This window comes from Osmerus eperlanus, chromosome 27 (genome assembly GCF_963692335.1).
Source record: "Osmerus eperlanus chromosome 27, fOsmEpe2.1, whole genome shotgun sequence".
NCBI classification, from domain to species: domain Eukaryota; kingdom Metazoa; phylum Chordata; class Actinopteri; order Osmeriformes; family Osmeridae; genus Osmerus; species Osmerus eperlanus.
Genome location: NC_085044.1, coordinates 5,554,614 through 5,573,400, shown reverse-complemented (window position 1 = coordinate 5,573,400; position 18,787 = coordinate 5,554,614). Strand labels below are relative to the sequence as shown.

Sequence of the window (18,787 nt, the reverse complement as noted above, 5' to 3'; positions counted from 1 at the left end):
TCGGTGTCTGGTCCTTTAAGTTTCTGCCTAGTGTTATTGCAGGGCTTCATTTCTGGGAAAATATCTCTCTGTACATAATTTAGAGTAGGGGCCTCCTCTAGTGGCAAGTATTGGTTTAACATTACCCGTAAGGTTATTTCGTAAGAAAAGGTTATAGCGACAGACGGATCAGAAGGTGGGAGCATTCCAGTCGCCACTGTATTTACCCAGAGGATAGAATAGTTAATTAATAAATACAAATATGGCCCCGTTTTAGTGTTTACCATAGACAAAGATACTCGATCATTTTCTGATTAAATCTAGTCTTCGGTTCTAATGATCATCACTAAGCTATTATGCTATTCTTTATCTGCAACCTGTTTAATGTCTCTAACCTGAGCTATGTTAATACAGTACAACAATTTTACATTTTAATTTAAACAATTAACCTATAAAATAAACAACAATTAGAGGATGAAAGAAGAGCCTAGATGCATTTTAGACACTTTCTTACCCACCTAAAACCTTGCTTTGGTCATTTCATCCTCAGATCTGTCACTTGGAAACCGTATTAACTACTATATAAAAAAGGTAGCCTAATTGTACACCTACTAGTCTATTTGTACCTATTGTCATTATGAAATGTAACCGGAGTAAACCAGCTAGGTTTCCTCCAGCACGTGGGGGGCAGAAGTCAGGCCAGCTTGCCTTGTATTGGATTGTGTTTGCGACTGGCAGTGCTGTCATCATCAAACCCGAGACGAGCTGTTTTAAGGTCGCATTATTGTCCTCTCTCTAAAGTCTCCGCAGTGCGCGGAACAGAATGGCGTCCACTGTTGTAAGGACGTTTAGTAGGGCACTTCAGTTAAATGCCAAAAGAAAAGCGATCACGTTTTCCGGTGAGTTTTATACCTACCTGATACACAAATGATGAAGGCGTAAGAACAAAATTGTACATTTCCACGCTAACGGTTTATGGGGGTGTGGCACAGGTAGCTTTTTATGCTAGAAGGTGACTAAGTAGTGATAGCGTTTGCTAGCATGGTAGGCTGTTCCAGACCAAGTGGTTCCCATAATTTTGGTCGAATTTTAGATAGAATATTGACAGTAGCAAACGCGTTGGTTAGCTAGTCTAGCTAGCTAAATCAGCTAGGTGCGTCTAGTTATGTGTGGAATGCATCTAGCTAACGATATGCCATGTAAACCATCTGGCTTAATGAGCTCAGATCTAGCACCACTGTGTTTATTTACTAGTGCTAGCTAGTTTTAAGCTGACATGCTCGAGCTAACTACTTAATTTGATGGCCAATGCATTGCTGTCTCGTTACACGTCTGGCCTCAGCAAATTAACATGGAATAACATAGCACTCCTGCTTGTCTGCGTGTACCATGTACTATCATTTTGTCATAGGTGTGAGACATAAGGCTACAGTGCAGTATGCAACGCGTCCTGACCTGCCGAAGTTGGCCTACAGGAAAGTAAAGGGGAAGAGCCCAGGGGTAGTCTTCTTACCTGGCTTCGCCTCCAACATGGGTGGACAGAAGGCTGAAGCCCTAGAGGAGTTCTGCAAATCCCTAGGTCACTCCTATTTGAGGTAAGATAAGTATACCACTGACTAGACTAGATGCACTAACATCACGATTCCAGGCTGATGCTGAGTGAAATGCTGCAACATTTGAGGATATTCTCACCCTTTGTATTAATAAGCCTTTACTGAATAAACATAATATTATTGCGTTGCCAAATGTCAATGACAGTTGGAATTTTTTTGTATCTCTACACCATTGGCGTAGTCTTTTTTCCAAGGCTGGGTAAAGTGCCCTGATGAGGTGAAGAGAACTCAAACCCAGAGTTTGAGTTCTTTTGAGAAGAAAGATGGTTCCGCAACGTTTTTTAACCTCCTTTAGCTTAAAGAGAGACTATAGAAATAACTTCAAAGCAGTCTGTTATTTCACGTGGTCATAGTGAGGTTAGAGTCTTAAAACTCTCTGGCGGTCTGTCCTCCTGGTAGTGATGGGGACTCTCAACACAGCTAGAGCCACGACCTCTCATCTGTTCTGATTCTCCAAGACTTTTATGCAGCCTTCGACACGATCAGCTGCTTCCCACTTCTAAGCTCCACACTGGCTGAAATGGGTACTGCTGTAACCCCTCTCTGGTTCAGGTCCTACCTAACTGGGGAGAGTCCATTCCTGCACCCCACACCCTCACCATAGGTGTCCCATAGGAATCTGGGATGGGACTTCTTCTCTATCTACACCAGATCCCATGGCTTGGTCCTCAAATCACATGGCCTCTCCTACCACTGTTACCCTGACGATACATAACAGGTTTGGAGTGGAAAAGCGATGGGATTGGTGGCTCCACCTCAGCAACTGAGGGGAAATGGGAACAGCGCCCAACGTCGTTTTGCTATCAGGTTGAAGCCGTTAGGGGTGATTTATCTCTTGAGAAATGCAGCAGGTGGCTCTTGGTGCCTTTTCAGATGGACAATTACTTTTGATGTGTTTAAATTCTTTGATGTGGTACATTTAGTCATTTAGCAGACATTTAGTCATTTAGCAGACGCTCTTATCCAGAGCGACTTACAGTAAGTCCAGGGACATTCCCCCGAGGCAAGTAGGGTGAAGTGCCTTGCCCAAGGACACAACGTCATTTTGTGACAACTGGGAATCGAACCGGCAACCTTCTGATTAATAGCCCAATTCCCTAACCGCTCAGCCATCTGACTCTGGTACCTTGTATGTTTCTCCTAGGTTTGACTACACAGGCTGTGGGTCTTCCGAAGGTGCATTGGCAGATTGCAGTGTTGGCACTTGGAAAAAGGATGTTCTGTATGTTCTCGATGAGCTTGTTGAAGGCCCACAAGTAAGTGTCTCTTCATAGCATATACAAGCATGTTTAAAAGTGTCTTATTTTCAGGAACCTCTTTACCCGGACCTGTTTGACCCGTTACGTCCCTCCTAATACAAATCCTGTTCCAGATCCTTGTTGGCTCCAGTATGGGAGGCTGGCTGATGATCCTGGCAGCCATAGCTCGTCCAGAGCGGACTGCAGCCCTGGTCGGCATCTCAACCGCTGCAGATCACTTTGTTACTGTCTTCAACACCCTTCCTATAGAGGTGAGTCCACATGGTGGGTTCCCTGTATGTAATGAAGAGCCATACAGAATGGAGATACAGTATCGTCGTACTGGAGTCAGATGGCTGAGCGGTGAGGGAGTCGGACTAGCAATCTGAAGGTTGCCAGTTCGATTCCCAGCCGTGCAAAATTGACGTTGTGTCCTTGGGCAAGGCACTTCACCCTACTTGCTTCGGGGAAAATGTCCCTGTACTTACTGTGTCGCTCTGGATAAGAGCGTCTGCTAAATCTAAATGTACTGTGGATACAGTTCTGAGCGGAGGTTGTTTTCGATGTTCCTTCTCTTTACGTCTGCCTTTGCCAGTAGTCCTTTTGCTTTCTGCTTCCTGTTTCTTGAAGGCAAGGAAGGCGATTGAGGAGGAGGGCCAATGGGTGGTCCCCACCAAACACAACGAGGAGGGCTCCGTCACATTCACGGTGGACTTCCTGAAGGAGGCGGAGCAACACTGCGTCCTGCAAAGCCCCATTCCGTGCACGTGCCCGGTCAGGCTCATCCACGGGATGAAGGACCAGGACATCCCCTGGCACATCTCCATGCAGGTGGCCGAGCGCGTCCTGAGCACCGACGTGGACGTCATCCTCCGCAAGCACGGCAAGCACCGCATGACGGAGAAGGATGACATCAAGCTCATCGTGTATACCATCGACGACCTCATAGACAAGCTGACCACGCTGGTTTGAGAGGGCGGCGGGGGGGGGGGGGGGGGGGTGGTGTTGTTCGCCACAGGACTATGCAGTGTGGTGACACCACTCTGACCTCACGTTCCCCCACACTCAGGCCTGTGTTCATTGTACCCCTTAGGTGCTACAAATGTAAAAACACAACGTGAAAAAGGGAAGTTTTTTTGTTTGTTTGTTTTTGACATCCCTGGTGCCATCTCAGTGTAATCCCCCAATGAGAAAAATATCTATAAAGCAAACAAAGTGGTGGTGCAGCAGACGTGCCTTTTGTGATGTATGCATGTGCATTGAACAACCAGCAGAGGGCAGCAAATGCAACTGTGCGTTTCATGGTCATGCCCCAGATTGAGCACAAGAGGGAGCCGAGATTGTAAAAAAAACTATTGATCAGAAACAAAATGTCCCTACCCGCTGTTTGGATATCTTGCTGTTTTCCACTCATTACCATTTTCTCTTCCTGTGCTAGCTGGAGGCTTTCCTTTGTTGAACAGACATGGATTGATCTTTCAATGCCATTTGATTTTGCACCTGGGGTTTTTGCATGATAGATCATGTATGAAGGACTGGAGTATTATGAGCCTATAATATTGTTATATTATTAGTGTATAAAAAATATTTATTGTTTTCAATTGTTTCAGTACGGTGTTTGAAATGAGAGTGCATTATACAGATGATACTCGTTGCCCCTTCTCAGAACGTTGATCTTTGCTCAGTTTGTTATTTTATTGTGGTATGTTCTTGAACGATTGCACATATGCTATGTTAAGATTGACAGTACTGCACCCATGTATGTTAGTCTGGTTGGGTCACTGACTCGGTGTAGTCAACATTCCTATTTCCTGGTTAAGACTGTGTCGGAGCTGTTAACATAGAATTGTATCTGAAGTTAGGATCAAAACATGTATTCCTAATATTTAAAACTTAGTTTGCTGTCCGGTATATTTTTTTTAAGCCAGAAGTGGTTTAGTGATCACAACCATTAGTCCTGAATCTAGATATTTTACGGGTTTCCTTTAATAAAGTACACAATTTTTATAATATTTGTAGGGAATGTCAAATTGTTTGTTTTCTTTAGCACTGTTTTTTGTTTTACTGTAGCACTAAGACCATGATAACCATCCCACCTAAATGGCTTAAAAGCATATGTACCATTACTATTGACTGTCATCACACAACTATCTGGCTCATCATGATAAATACTGTTATTTCTTCACAAAACAATGGTTTGCACACTATACTTTTTGTAGACGTATTTTTATGTATGTGCGACAGTATCACTTTTCATTACATTATTCATTGCTTTAATTAATTAAAGATCAGTGTTGACAGAGATATCCGTAAAAATGTTCATTTTTCACAGTTCCTATTGGAAGTTTCCTCCAACAGTGTCTCCACTATGTTACTCTTCGAGTTCTAGACATGTTCCTCAAATATGGCGAACAGAAGTGCAGTGTTGGTGTGAAAGGCCCATCTATGTGAATCCTTGGCACTGAAATATGTAGCTATAGCAAGTTTACATCAATTGCCTTTGGCTCACACAACACCGCCCCTGAAAGAAAGTTCTGTTCCCTTCACATCCATCTGTGACATTTTGGGAGCCTGCAGACTCTTGCACATGCCCTTAAGAAACAGTTCACAACTTCCCTGCTTCAGGTAAATAACCTCTACAGTTTGCTGTTACTTGTAAATTATTTTGTATTGTTGACCAGGGCTAATTTTGTCTAAGGAAAAATTCAGGTTCAAAGTTCAGGTCAAAACTGAAAGTAGATGCTATATGTCTCATTTAGATTTATGAACTAAGACCTCAATTATACACAGTGTGATATTAATGCTGTCTTCACAACTTTCATGTGATGATTCTACATAAAAACATTCCCAACGTCCTTATACAACTTGAAAATATTACATTTTTCAGATGAAAAACATGAACTTTTTAATATGTTTTGCTCTCTTGAGTGGTGAGTATTCTTTTTGGTCAAAGGTAAGTCCTATTTTGCAAGAAGTTATACTGAACGGATCTTATTCGAACAAGAATTCAAGTGACTTGATGTCCCTAGACTTGGATTTATAGTTTGAGTCTCATAGCACATCATTTTTGTTTCGTAATTTCAATTATATTTTTTCGTAAAAAGGCAGGGGAAGTTAGAAATTCAAAGTGACACATTTTGACAGGGATTTTTGCTGCCCCGTTCATGAAAGAAGAGGAAGCAAAGCGATTTATCAGACTGAAGAGACAGTCAGGCTACTGGGATCCCAACCACTCTCAGAACCAATGGGGCTACACCGTTCAAGAACAGGTACACAACTATCAGCATGGTGTTTACTGTATTCGATTTTCAAATGTCCAGATCTTAAGGCATATCATAGGCCTATTGTGTGTATTCATGATACAATATACTCTCTACTCAAGGCTAATGAGTACTGGACAGCTCTTCGAACAGATGCCCAGTACTACATGGACATGGGCAACCTGATGTTTGACCGCTCTGTGGCAGCGTGAGTATGTGATTCAGATAGGCGATCATCTGCATGGTCTACAATACTTAAACTCATACTACAGTTGCACGTCTTGCGTTATTTGTTTTTCAGTGAGAACAACAAGCTGTATATGGAGATGCTAAGGAATGCTCGAGCTCACCTGGATGCGCAGACAGGCAGACACTGACAGATGGCGTATGGAGAAGCTCGTGCCAAGAGTCATAGTCGTCATCCTCTTGGTTACTGTATCTGCAATTCATTTTATATAGCCTACTCACTCAGCGTGTGTGCACAAGCGCTGTGCCCTTAAAGATGAGCACGTAAGACTGTTCATGTGTTTTATAAATGTCGAGAAAAGAGCACTTAACATAGTAGTGTAGCACACAGGACGCTTGTGCAGAATGGTAGATGCATTACTGACTAATCCTACATGCATGAATGCTCGAATGGAAGCAGATCAATAAAGCAAACATTTATGTATGGAAACACCAACAAAATCAGTCGTTTGATTATATATTTGGACAAAAAGTCGCAACATCAAAACATATAACATCGACATAAACTTATAGCGGACTTTACAGTCATCAGTCTCAGTCTCACATCATTTGACGAGCCATAGGATACGTTTTGTTTATTTTCCGTAGCGGCGCTGAGGCATCAATTGACTTTCAGAATCATTGCACTCGTGCACCAAAAGCAATTGGCTAGTCAGAGAAGAACGGATGCTGAGCGCTGTACCGCACCCATTAAAGATGTCAAGTGAAATCCGCCCATGACTGCAGAGAATCAGCAACCAGACTCAAAACGACGTGGATTAATATATTCCGTAAGTAGGAAATATTGATCCAGATCAGAAAAAGGCCAGGGGGCGATATTATTCCGAATGGGCCTAGATGTCCCATTTTGCGCACGTCATGGGGTTCTCGTTTAATACACTTGATTGATTCTTCAGCGTAAGGACACCAGATAGCCTAACTAACTAGTAAACGATATACTATTTTTGACATGCTTTCATAGGACGTTGAAAATATGAATGTTGCATAGGCCATGTCCCTGCGCTAACAGCAATGGCGTTTGAAATTATTGCTTTGGAAACCATCCAGTGGGGAGCAGAACACGGGCGCAAATTCTACACACTCTCAGGCTACTTCATGAAAAATGGCACTTTATACACGACTGATTTAAATCTAGTGTAATGATAAAAAGACTCCTCATATTTATCACAGCGCAAGCACTACAACACGTCTTTGAGATGTCCGTTTATGCTTATGAAAGCTTTGTGATTGTTACATGCAAAACTATTAATTATGTATAAAGGCGAAGGCACAAAACAACGCATAGCCTACAGCAACAGCCATCCTATCATGCGTTTGGCTCCCCTCAGACGCAGTACAGAAATGAGTTGAAATTACCTTGCCTGTTTGTGTCTGTGTGTGTGTGTGTGTGTGTATGTGTTGCGTATTGCACCTGCTTGGGCAGTGAGAATTTTCTTTCAGTCACTGTGTTGAGAGCGCAATATACAGAGCATCTTATCCTAGCAGCGATGGCTAACAGAGGACCCAGTTATGGGCTAAGCCGAGAGGTGCAGGAGAAGATAGACCAGAAGTATGCCGTGGACCTGGAGACCAGGCTGGTGGAGTGGATCATCATCCAATGTGGAGGAGACATTGATCGGCCACAGCCAGGCAGAGAAAACTTCCAGGACTGGCTCAAGACTGGGACAGTGAGTATCCATGAATCTGTACATTTACATTTATTCATTTAGCAGACGCTTTTATCCAGAGCGACTTCCAAGAGAGAGCTTTACAAAAGTGCATAAGTCAATGATCATAAACAACGAGATAGCCCCAAAAACATTGTGGGTAGCCAAAACATGAAGCATACATTGTGAAAAGCAAATAAGTGCCAATGGGAAGAAACATAAGAGCATGTAGTTAAACAACTTACAATTAAACAACATGAACCTCAAAAGTGCAAGAGTTCTGTAGAAAGTGTTTGTTGTAATCATTTGTGTATGTAGGAAATTTAGTAATTTCAAACTCTAAATATTGCAGCTCTGATGACACAGTGGGGTATTATTGCAGAATCTAGGAGTATTCTATTTCCATCACCTCTTTACCTTGTGAGTAACAAAACTGCCAATGCACTCCCTGAAGAGGTTGTATCCATCATGGAAATACATTAATGTCTTTGGCCAGATCCTTTGTAGGCTCATCAACAGCCTATACCCTCCTAGTGACAAGCCTATTAAGAAGATCCCTGAGACAAAGATGGTGTTTAAGCAAATGGAAAAGATCTCTCAGTTCCTACAAGCAGCCGAGGCCTACGGAGTAATCAAAACAGACCTCTTCCAGACTGTGGACCTTTGGGAAGGTAGGTATCACATTGTAACCTCTCTATCACGAACCGTGTCCTATAGTCACTGTCTCACTAAGTATCCACCCCTTTAGGAGAGATCGTTCAGTCGCGTCTCCCGTTTGTTTCTCGGCGGTGTGATTCCGGATTCAATTAAATATTAGTGTGATACACACAGGGAAGGATTTAGCTGCTGTTCAGAGGACCATATCCGCTCTTGGCAGTATCGCCCTCACAAAGGATGACGGCCATTATCGCGGGGAACCCGACTGGTTCCACAGGTGAGAATGAACTGTTTTCATCTTTGTTTGCGCCGAGTCATACACAAGCACAATTACATGAGGATTATGCACTCACACAGCGGTCCATTTCAGTGCACCAAGAAACAGCATAGGGCTACATTGTTCTCTCATTGTACTCTCCTCTGTGTACATATTCATTCCGTTGTGTGAATGCAAGATGCAAGCATGTTCGTGTGGAATCACGTCTCCCCCCCCCCCCCCCCCCCCCCAATTCCCTTTCATGCCATCCTCAATATAACAGTTGAATGTTCAATTGTGTCTTTCAATCTGTGCATAAGCAGGAAAGCTCAAGGCAACCGGAGGGAGTTTACTGAAGAGCAGCTGCGTCGTGGTCAGAATCTGATTGGGATGCAGATGGGGAGCAACCAGGGAGCATCTCAGTCTGGCATGAAGGGCTACGGCATGCCACGGCAGATCATGTAAAAAATAACACACCTCCGGGTGAGCGGAGTGGGGGGTGGGCTCTTTGTTTTTAACCCTCTCTTGAGGCATGAGGTTGCACTAGCTATGTAGGGTGCCTAGATGTCACTTATACAATAAATGCAAATCTTAATATTGAAATCTGAAGATTGTTTACGTACTGGGAGCGTGATGGGAAAGAGGGGAAATCCCGTGGATGTGGATTCAGAAATCCTTTACAAGGGCCTTACACCCTTTTACACAGTGGTGTCATTTCCGTCAGTGTGGATGATGTCTGTGCCTCAGTTATCACAGGTGGGACAGGAACTATGCCATTATTTTCTAGAACACATTTATTTTGTTTTGAAGCATTATTGTAATTTATTATCCAATAACCTTAGTATTAAAATGTAATTCCTAATGGCACTATTATTTTTTATGAAGTACCTCACTGTGGAATGTGAATACGAGGATGTTACACTACAACCTTTGTTGCATGTATTTTTATGTTGAATATTCAGTAACAGAAAATGATAGTCAACAACTTCAGAAATATTTTTGTCTTCTCGCTATTACCTAATCGACACGTTTGAGTTACACTGTGTTATATGTACCTTGGATAAGGTGTAAGCAATTAAACTACTGAAAATACATAAAGGGCAACTTTCAATTGAATTGTTAAGAGGTACCATTATAGCTTTCCTCCCCTACAATGATGTCCAGTTCAAGGAAGCTTTTCGAAAACTCATTCAACCGCTCTTGGAATTAGCGCCTCTTGTTTCCTGATTGGTCTCCTCCTTGCTGCAGGCCTGCAGAATATCCATCACCTCTCTGGTCAGTCCTGCATCAGATGGCTCCCTCTTCACAGCATGCGTATTAAAATACAAACCAGTATTTAGTTTAGTAAAGTCAAGGTGATGCTGTTTCATGAAAGTGAACATTAATTTTGTTGTTTTGCTAAATGGATCCAAAGATCACTACATTTATGTGTTATAATAAGATATAAATACTCAATATGGCTGCACAGCACCCATTCTCCAGATAGGTTAAAAACATGTCATCCGTTCATGAAGGCATGTTAATAAAATCAACAGAAACGTACAGTTGAGTGCAAAGGTTTGCATCCTCCTGTTATGAAATGTCAAAAATAATCAAACAAATTAATGCATTTAACCAATAAGCCATTTAATCCATGTATTACAAATGTCCTCTCATCATCACAAGTTACTGCAATCCACTCGACCTTCCACCTTCTGCAGGGCACCAGGGCCCGACCAAGCCATACAGCCCCAAAACAACACCAAGTTTGAGCGTTGAGTTTTCAATGGCCAAATAATTTGACTTTTGTTTCATCAGACCACATAATTCTGTTCCAAAACTGAAAGGGTTCTTTTTATACTTTTCATCCTGAAACCAAGGATGTAAACTAGAAGGCCAGTCTTCACTGTGAAGTTGATTAGGATGCCAGTCATCTCAATAAGATGAAGGCTGCTTCTCTTCCTCTACCTTTCTCTGGAAAAGGGAAACATTTCACAAAGTTAAAATGTGCATCTCAGAACCCATCACGTTTACATTTAGTAGACGCTCTTATCCAGAGCGACTTACAGTAAGTACAGGGACATTCCCCCAAGGCAAGTAGGGTGAAGTGCCTTGCCCAAGGACACAACGTCATTTTGCACAGCTGGGAATCAAACCGGCAACCTTCTGATTAGTAGTCTGATTCCCTAAGCGCTCAGCCATCTGACCCCAGAAAACTGAAAACACTGAAAACAGTTTGTGTGACATTCCACAAGTGAACTTGATTCTACCGTAATCAGATAATCATAAGTCATTGCTTGGATGTAAAATCTGGGGAATGTTTAGCATGTGCAGTATCTCAGGTCCTAACGGAGTGGTACTCAACCCTGGTCCTCAGGGAACCCCTGTCCTGCATGTTTTAGATGTTGCTTGGCTCCAACACACCTGATTTAAATGCATGTTCGTTACCAGGCTTCTACAGAGCTCGATAACGAGCCATTTATTTGAATCAGGTGTGTTGGAGCAGGGAAACAACATGCAGGACAGGGGTTCCCTGAGGACCAGGGTTGAGAACCACTAACGTCTCTCACAAGGTACTTTCTAGAAAAGTTTGCACAACTTGCAGAATAATCCAGTTCTTTGTTCCAAATAGCCTAACCCTGTAAATAAAAGTGAAAGACGTCTTAGATTAGAACTAATACAACACTAGCCATTATTTTCAAAGTGGCCTTGCCACCCACCTAAGAAGACAATCTCTTCAGCTCTTCAGTCTGTAACGAGTCACTGGTTTCTTACCCACAGGCTTGTTGGGTTGATAAGGACCTAGAGGTTCCTCCTGCTCCAGGTCCTCACTGGCTGCATCAGCCTGGTCGCACTCAGGGTCTCCACAGACCCCCACCCTCTCAGACAACGAGCCATCCTGTCCATGGAAACATCCCCATTCAACATGCTGATCTTGTATTGTGGCTACATTCTGATGTACAGTGTAAAACATTTGAGTAATTTAATACAATTTCTGAAAAAATAACCAATATCACAAACTCGCAGCAGCAGCGATGGACAACACCAAGCAGTTAGACACAGTTGGGCTCTTTGTAGAGCACTGGAGTATGTTTGCTGGAAACTAAATTATTATGGGAATGTTCAGATCAATAATAGATAATCTAAATTTTGAATACAAATTTAGATTAGTCATTAGACCTGTGTCTTAACAAAATAAGTACATTGTAGCACCTCCGCAATTGGCGTCAAGGGGAGGTGCTGAATGACTGGTATTTATCGCTGTCACACATAAGAAATCTATTTTAATTACAGGATTTAAATCCCTTTCTCTGTATTGGCAAGACTCGCTATCTAGTCAGACCTCAAAGATAGTCAGTAAACAATCCCATCACCTCCTCCATGGAACTCCTCTGGGTAGTGGAACTTGTAGGGGATTGGATACTGGTCCCCTCGCCTGCTTGATCCTCTTGATGAGCTTCACAGCTGTTCTTCTGGGCCAACCACAGCTCGTACTGGACTGGAGTTTTCTTGAGGGCACAAGTATGAGGAAAGCAATCGATCTTATATTAAAGAGGGGAGGAAACCTGCAGGAGATGTAACTGAAATTCTAAGTAGAAGTTAAAAAAAATTATGTTATTGAGCCATGACAAAAGAAAATCACGTAATAGCCAAATTCAAAATGTCAATCTTGATCAACAGGAGCCACTGACAAGCCTAGAAGAAAAGGGCTTACCATGGTATAAGTGAATCCCCCTTCCTACACAGACAGATCCTCAATGTGGTGCCGTAGAACCTTGGAGAACGCGACTAATACTTCTTCAGCATCTTCTGAGCTGCTTCCACCGTTTTGTTGACAGGAACATCTATATATTTTGTTTCATAAATAAACAAACAGACCATCAAAAAATAGGTATCTAAATAAACAAATTATAGACTCACCTGATCACTGGATATGATGTGGTTGACCACCTTTCCAAAAGGCTCTGCCAGTTTGAAGAGGGCCTCTTCCAAGCCCTAGACTCTTCTGATAGGCTTAACAATAACCACCTTCCAATCCTGCAATAACAAGAGTCCACTAAATAGAAATCATTTACCCAACTGAATTGTGAGCAAAGTAGTAAGTAATCTAACAATTACATTGACTCGTACAATATTGTTTTCCTACAGAGCAGATCACTATTTGAACGTAGGGGGTAGGTGCATATATAGCTCAATGGTATAGCGTATGATCAAGAGGTTGCTGGTTCAAATTCACCCCTGTACGTCGTTTGGATAAAGTCTGCTAAATGAATACAATCCACCAATCTGTATTCAACTAATGTAGCCTTTCCATTTTATCAGTGGAGGATCTCAACCTACTAAATGCTACAAGGCCTTCAATTACGTTAGAGGGGTCAATGGCCAGGTATCCACAACTTGGTTACTTGGAAGTGTTGAACGATCGTGAGTTCCTACGAGTTGTCGTGATGATTAGCGTTGAAATCAACCTTGAACTGTCTCGTCTATAACCCAGTCATGCTCGGGGTCTCCGGTTTCTCTAAGTCCGGGTATGGAGATCACCTGTGTTTGTTTACTAGCACCTTCTCTCAAACAACGATTGTTTTCTTATCCTTTTTACCTTTTGAATAAGACCACACCAAACCAACTACAGTAACCAAAAGGTCTGTTCCCTTCTAGACCTTCTGGTTTTGAACAATACTATACCTATACGAGAGTAGTCTGAACAGTTTTATACGGTGAATCTTAACCCCTTAACCCTTCAAATACACCAGGTAGACACGGCATTGCCATTGCTGGGCGTGATTCCCGGGACTCACCTTTGTCTTGGCATGGCGTGGTGTATCCCTTGGATCTGGAGGAGGGCCCCTACCCTTATGTCGTCTTGTGCCTATTTTAACTTTACTAGTCTCTATAAGTGAGAAAGGACAACGACTGTCTTTTAACTTTTTATTTGATTAGAACACAACAATACAGTTTATATCTCCGTTATGGAGTGGTTATATAAAAAAACAATCTTAAAACTAGATAATCCCCTTTGTATGGGGTATGCTTCTAAGTCTCTATATCCGAGTGAATAGAGATTCTGAGGTAGAGATGCGCGAGAGAGCTCTGAGAGCTGAGAGGTAGAGAGTGCTGCGAGCTTGAGAGCTTTTTTAACATTGACATACATATCATATTTATACGCTTCATACTGCTTGATACCCCCTAATTGATATGACATGTCTTTCCTAATTTGGGCCATGCTGGTCACCTGTTCCTATGCACAGGAAACCTGGACACGTCTCTCCTTATTTGGGTAAGGGATGTGTGGGAGTCAGATGGCTGAGCGGTTAGGGAATCAGGCTATTACTCAGAAGGTTGCCGGTTCGATTCTGGTCACTAATCGACGATTACGTGTCCTTGGGCAAGGCACTTCACTAGGGCTGAACGATTAATTTCATTTGCAATTATATCGCGATGTGACAAAACAAGATTGCAAAGGCTACGATTTTACTTTGGTGCACGTTACACTTAACCTTGACATGTAGGCTACTATGGCCTTAAGCCGTTTCTACCACATTCTATGCAAACAGTTTCTAATACATCCTGTCTAAATACACATATGCAAGCAGTTTCTAACACATCCTGTCTAAATACACATTCTATTTATGAAGTATTTCCATTCATCATTTCTCCAAGGTTCATACAAACAAAGGCTTCTTAAGGGTCTTTCAACACCCTCCTATGCACCCTGGAGACGTACATAGTTCTTCACTGTGTCCAAGTGCGAGTATAGGCGTTCCAGAAGACAGGAATGAAGTTCCCCTCCTTGTCATGGAACCCTGGCTCGCGATATTTTCCTTGGGTCATGAGTCGGCATCCCCAATTGGCGCAGTCGGACCTTTCCCATTGGCGGGTCGAGGATACAACCCAAGGGCCTTGGTAGGAATCAGTGAGATAGAACGCCTCCTTATAGGATCCGGGCACCTTTTCAAAGATCTCTACATGGTCATTCTTGTGGGGTCCCCAATATACATGTGCCCACATATATCTGCCCTGCTCCCCGTATTCCCATATGGAAACATCACAGAACTGTTTGTTTCTTCCCAGAATTCTACTCCCTTCCATGCTATATTTTTCCCGATTTTCATATATACTGAGCAATTTTGATTCCGCAATGTGTTCCATAAGGGTTTCCCAATCAAGTTTCTGCACATGATCGTCTGAGGGTTTTATTGTTCCTGGCTTTATCATGCGGATTTGTACCCATTGGTGAGGATTTGTCAGAAAGGAATTGACCAGTCTCTCTGGCCGGGATTGTAATAGGCCTCTATATCTACTATTTCCTAGTTTGAAGAACCTCAGTCTGTCATTGCTCTCCTCCGCTTTTTCCCTATCTGAGGACCGCTCTACTGTCCTAGCCAACCGTCTCTCTTTTTCCAACCCGTCATGTAATTCTTTTCTCGCTATAGCCCAACCATCTTGGGGATTTAACACGGACGTTTCCAGATTTCTCTCAGATTTTATCTCATTACTCTGTGTGATTTTTATAGCAGCTTTCCCGGGAATGGGCATTTCAACAGTAGGACCTACTATCTCGGTGGACTGGGGTGTGTTAGCCCATTCTAGAATTTCTTCTTGTTTCATTTCCACCACGGGGTCCATTTTCCGATCCTTAGAGGGATAGGCCTCTACAACGGCTCGAATTATTTCTAGGTCTGGATCTAGGTTTACTTCTTTGTTTACAGCTCCATTCATTAACTCCCTTTCTAGGGTTTCCTTCATCTCATTCACATGCCGGTCTATGTCGTGAAGGTCTTCCCAATTTCTGGGAGGCAATCCCTGCTCCCTGGTTTCGGGATTGTAAAAAAATGGCACTTGTTCCATATCTAAATCTAACATATCTTCCATTTCGTCAGAATGATCCTCTCCCCCAAAACTAATAATACGTGTCTCGGTTTCCTCTATTGTCACGGGCAACCAGTCGTCTTGGTGGGGTTTTGATTTTCCTGCCTTTAATGCCCTATGAGACTGGGGAACGCTTATTGCTTTCGCCTCTGTTTCGTGGGTCCCCATTTCTGCCCATGTAGGCACGAAGTCAACTGTTGTTCTAGCTTCCTCATGGTTACTGCCTTTTCGGGTTTTCTTTTGGCCGGATTTCTTCTTTGGAGGGTCTGATACTCTTGCTGCCTGCAACTTTCAGGTGAAGTATGGTTATTATGGGTTGATTTTGTCCCTTTGGCCAACCGATCATGCATTTCATAAATCCTTCTAAATAAACTTTATCTCTCTTCTTGAGGACGTATGAGGTACGGACTTTCTATATAACAGATAATACACATTGGTCCTTTTTACGGACTATTCAGTATTACCCCATGTCTTCCTCGTCTATGAGGGGGTTGGGCAAGAATAATTATACTATCGTTTTGACAAAATACGTTAGATATCTATGACGTGTGGCAACCATCATTAGTATCCCGGAAATAAGGGTAGTCTTACTGGTTGAATCATGGCTCCCCCTGTCTCTGCATTTTCCTGAGCAGGGTTGGTACCATTATGGGTCTCGTTATTGGTTTGGTTGTTCATCCTTGCTTCTGTCTCGCTCTCTGTTGAGTAGAGTGTTTTGTGTTACAACCTGTCCTTTATCTTGTCATACTGTGTGCTGATAGACCCTGCCCCTGTTTTCTATTTTATAGAGAACCATCATTAGCTGATTCTTCGTCCATTCCCATACATTGGTACCTATGTCAGCTATGGACTATGCCTAACGTCCCTACCGCTGATCCTCCCAATGTTACCCCCATTGTTAAGACTTGTGTCCAGGTGAGATTCACATCTTTCCTTCATTATTCATCAGAATTGCAATAGCCTTAATATAAAAGTTAATGTGGGGTAGATTGAAAGATTATTCACCTGAGAGTCGATCTGAGCTGTGTGGTTTCTTGAACGGCACTGAAAGGCGGGGCACTTTCCTGGGGGGGGAGTGATCATCATTATCTGGCCTGGAAAGAAGCAGATTAAGGCAGAGAAATTTCATTCACAAAGACTCTGTAGGTAGGGTCTAAAACTCTAGACCCTACCTACGGTTCCAGCTAACACAGTGGTCTATTCGGTCTATTGCTATTGTCTAAAGCTCACTAAATTAAAGCAACACTCCTCTAATACGCCGCTCTTCCTCCCTTTGTGGAATCGATGCAAATGCACCTACGGTGGCATCAACTGTTCATGACAACTACCAATAAATTACAATAAAAAATAAACACATCAAATCTAAATGTTCTGTTCTCATGGACTGTGGAAATCTGTCAAAAGATAATTTCAATCAAAAACAAGCCCACTCCTAATAACATTTCTCACCCACGATCGTCTCTTGAATCAGCGTGCTCTTTCTTAATCTCTGTTTTAGGGGACACATCTCTCTGCCTCGCTTCTTCTTGAGCTCGTTTAGCCTTCAGCTGCATTATAAGAGCGGGCAAAGTCTCCACACTTATCTCACTCTCTGGCATCTGGGCCAGGGCATCCATATCTTCAGGCAAGAGCCCTAGAGTGGCAATCAAGTTCATAGTACTCATCGGTGCATCTCCAGAGCCTTGCAGGTGTGTGGACGTGTCACTCTCACAAGAGTGAGGCCTGCTTTCCTCCATCACTAAACATTCAGGATAACAGAAGAAATGTACTCATCAAATTAAGGTATAAAAGGCATGGCTAACACTTTATTGGAAGTGTAATGTATACTCTGTAACTGCATTGAAATACACAAACTAACAACATTGTAGTAGGAGTTGGGCAGGATGTTAAGTGCGCACAGAGTTAAGTTCCTTTTACACTAAAAAGATTGGTAAGACGTTTTTTTATTTTATTTTTTATAAATGTGTAGTCAACAAGTCTATGTTACAAGTGCAGTGTAACAATAGCCTACGGTAAGCTTAAATAGCTCAAGGTTTTTGCTCATGGCACAGGAATTGGTCATACAATACATGCAATGAAATTACATGTAATGACAAATGTATAATTAAATATTGTAATTTAACGTTGGGTCTTCCATTCATGCAAGTTCATCTGGACCAGCTCATTTAAGTATGAATCTTGTTAGATTGTAACTCGCTTTATGTTTTGCTAGCAGCACAGGAATGTTACTTGGCTAGTTAACTTTGCTGTTTCAGATGTTTGTAAACACTGCTAGACTTAGTACTTCGCTTCAGATACGGTGTCGAGCATACACCCAACCCATCACATTGTCTTTACTATATCTGGGCTATATCTTGTTTGCCATTGTTGAACGATCGTGGGTGCCGACGAGTTGTTGCGTTTTATCAACCTTGAACTGTCTCGTCTTTAACCCAGTCATGTTCGGGGTCTCCTGTTCTATCAGGTCCGGGTACGGAGATCACCCGTCTTTGTTTACTAGTATTAAATAAATATTGTTTTCTTATCCTTTTTACCTTTGAATAATACACCTAAACGAGAGTAGTCTGAACAGTTTACACAGTGAATCTTACCCCTTCACACAATACACCAGGTAGATTGCTATGTCTTAATCACAGGTCGTGGTACCCGGGTCTCACCTTTGTCTTGGCGTGGTATCTCTTGGATCTGGAGTGCTTCTGGAGTCTTTTATTTTTTGTTTAATAAGTAAAGAAAAATAGTTTATATCTCCGTTATGGAGTACAATATTTCCCTGTTATGGAGTGGTTATACCTCTTATATTTTCTAAATTCTTAAAGCTAGATAATCCCCTTTGTATGAGGTATGCTTCTAAATGCGCTTAAGTCTCTGTATCCGAGTGAATAGAGATTCTAAGAGTTTCTTAGTGCAAGCTAAGAGAGGGTGGGAGAGTGAGAGCGAGTGTCTAACATTGACATACACATCATATGTATCACTTCATACTGCTTGATCGTCCCCACTTCTCTCCTAATTTGGGTTATGGCAGTTGCACCCGGTCACCACCTGT

At 42.4% G+C, this 18,787-nt stretch overlaps 3 protein-coding genes and 1 long non-coding RNA gene across 7 annotated transcripts; 2 read left to right on the top strand and 2 right to left on the bottom strand.

Annotated features, from left to right (window-relative positions):
* The first annotated feature begins 684 nt into the window (after nt 1–684).
* On the top strand, nt 685–3,852 carry abhd10a (abhydrolase domain containing 10, depalmitoylase a). Its single transcript, XM_062453828.1, has 5 exons — nt 685–878; nt 1,391–1,574; nt 2,737–2,848; nt 2,965–3,102; nt 3,461–3,852. Exons 1-5 carry the CDS (start codon nt 803–805, stop codon nt 3,800–3,802), a joined length of 852 nt encoding a protein of 283 aa, XP_062309812.1. The 5' UTR covers nt 685–802; the 3' UTR covers nt 3,803–3,852.
* Nucleotides 3,853–5,374: 1,522 nt separating this feature from the next.
* Nucleotides 5,375–10,018, top strand: tagln3a (transgelin 3a). Of its 3 annotated transcripts, none has more exons than XM_062453827.1 (9): nt 5,375–5,455; nt 5,718–5,760; nt 5,975–6,099; nt 6,213–6,298; nt 6,392–7,106; nt 7,822–8,003; nt 8,479–8,653; nt 8,814–8,916; nt 9,219–10,018. In XM_062453827.1, the coding sequence occupies exons 6-9, from the start codon at nt 7,824–7,826 to the stop codon at nt 9,358–9,360; spliced, it is 600 nt and encodes a 199-aa protein (XP_062309811.1). In that variant the 5' UTR covers nt 5,375–5,455; nt 5,718–5,760; nt 5,975–6,099; nt 6,213–6,298; nt 6,392–7,106; nt 7,822–7,823; the 3' UTR covers nt 9,361–10,018. The 3 variants fall into 3 exon arrangements, with proteins under 3 accessions (XP_062309811.1, XP_062309809.1, XP_062309810.1); XM_062453825.1 differs by having other exon boundaries at nt 5,376–5,455; nt 7,760–8,003; XM_062453826.1 differs by having other exon boundaries at nt 5,409–5,455; nt 5,718–5,783; nt 7,760–8,003.
* A 1,437-nt stretch (nt 10,019–11,455) lies between these two features.
* On the bottom strand, nt 11,456–12,348 carry LOC134014054 (uncharacterized). Its single transcript, XR_009929019.1, has 3 exons — nt 12,249–12,348; nt 11,650–11,773; nt 11,456–11,513 (listed from the first exon to the last, which is right to left on the bottom strand). It is a non-coding gene; the product is annotated as an uncharacterized LOC134014054 (long non-coding RNA).
* Nucleotides 12,349–13,793: 1,445 nt separating this feature from the next.
* LOC134014017 (uncharacterized) lies at nt 13,794–18,693 on the bottom strand. Of its 2 annotated transcripts, none has more exons than XM_062453833.1 (5): nt 18,402–18,693; nt 17,194–17,482; nt 16,750–16,838; nt 16,336–16,442; nt 13,794–16,032 (listed from the first exon to the last, which is right to left on the bottom strand). In XM_062453833.1, exons 2-5 carry the CDS (start codon nt 17,478–17,480, stop codon nt 14,608–14,610), a joined length of 1,908 nt encoding a protein of 635 aa, XP_062309817.1. In that variant the 5' UTR covers nt 17,481–17,482; nt 18,402–18,693; the 3' UTR covers nt 13,794–14,607. The 2 variants fall into 2 exon arrangements, with proteins under 2 accessions (XP_062309817.1, XP_062309818.1); XM_062453834.1 differs by having other exon boundaries at nt 16,750–16,808.
* Nucleotides 18,694–18,787: the final 94 nt, after the last annotated feature.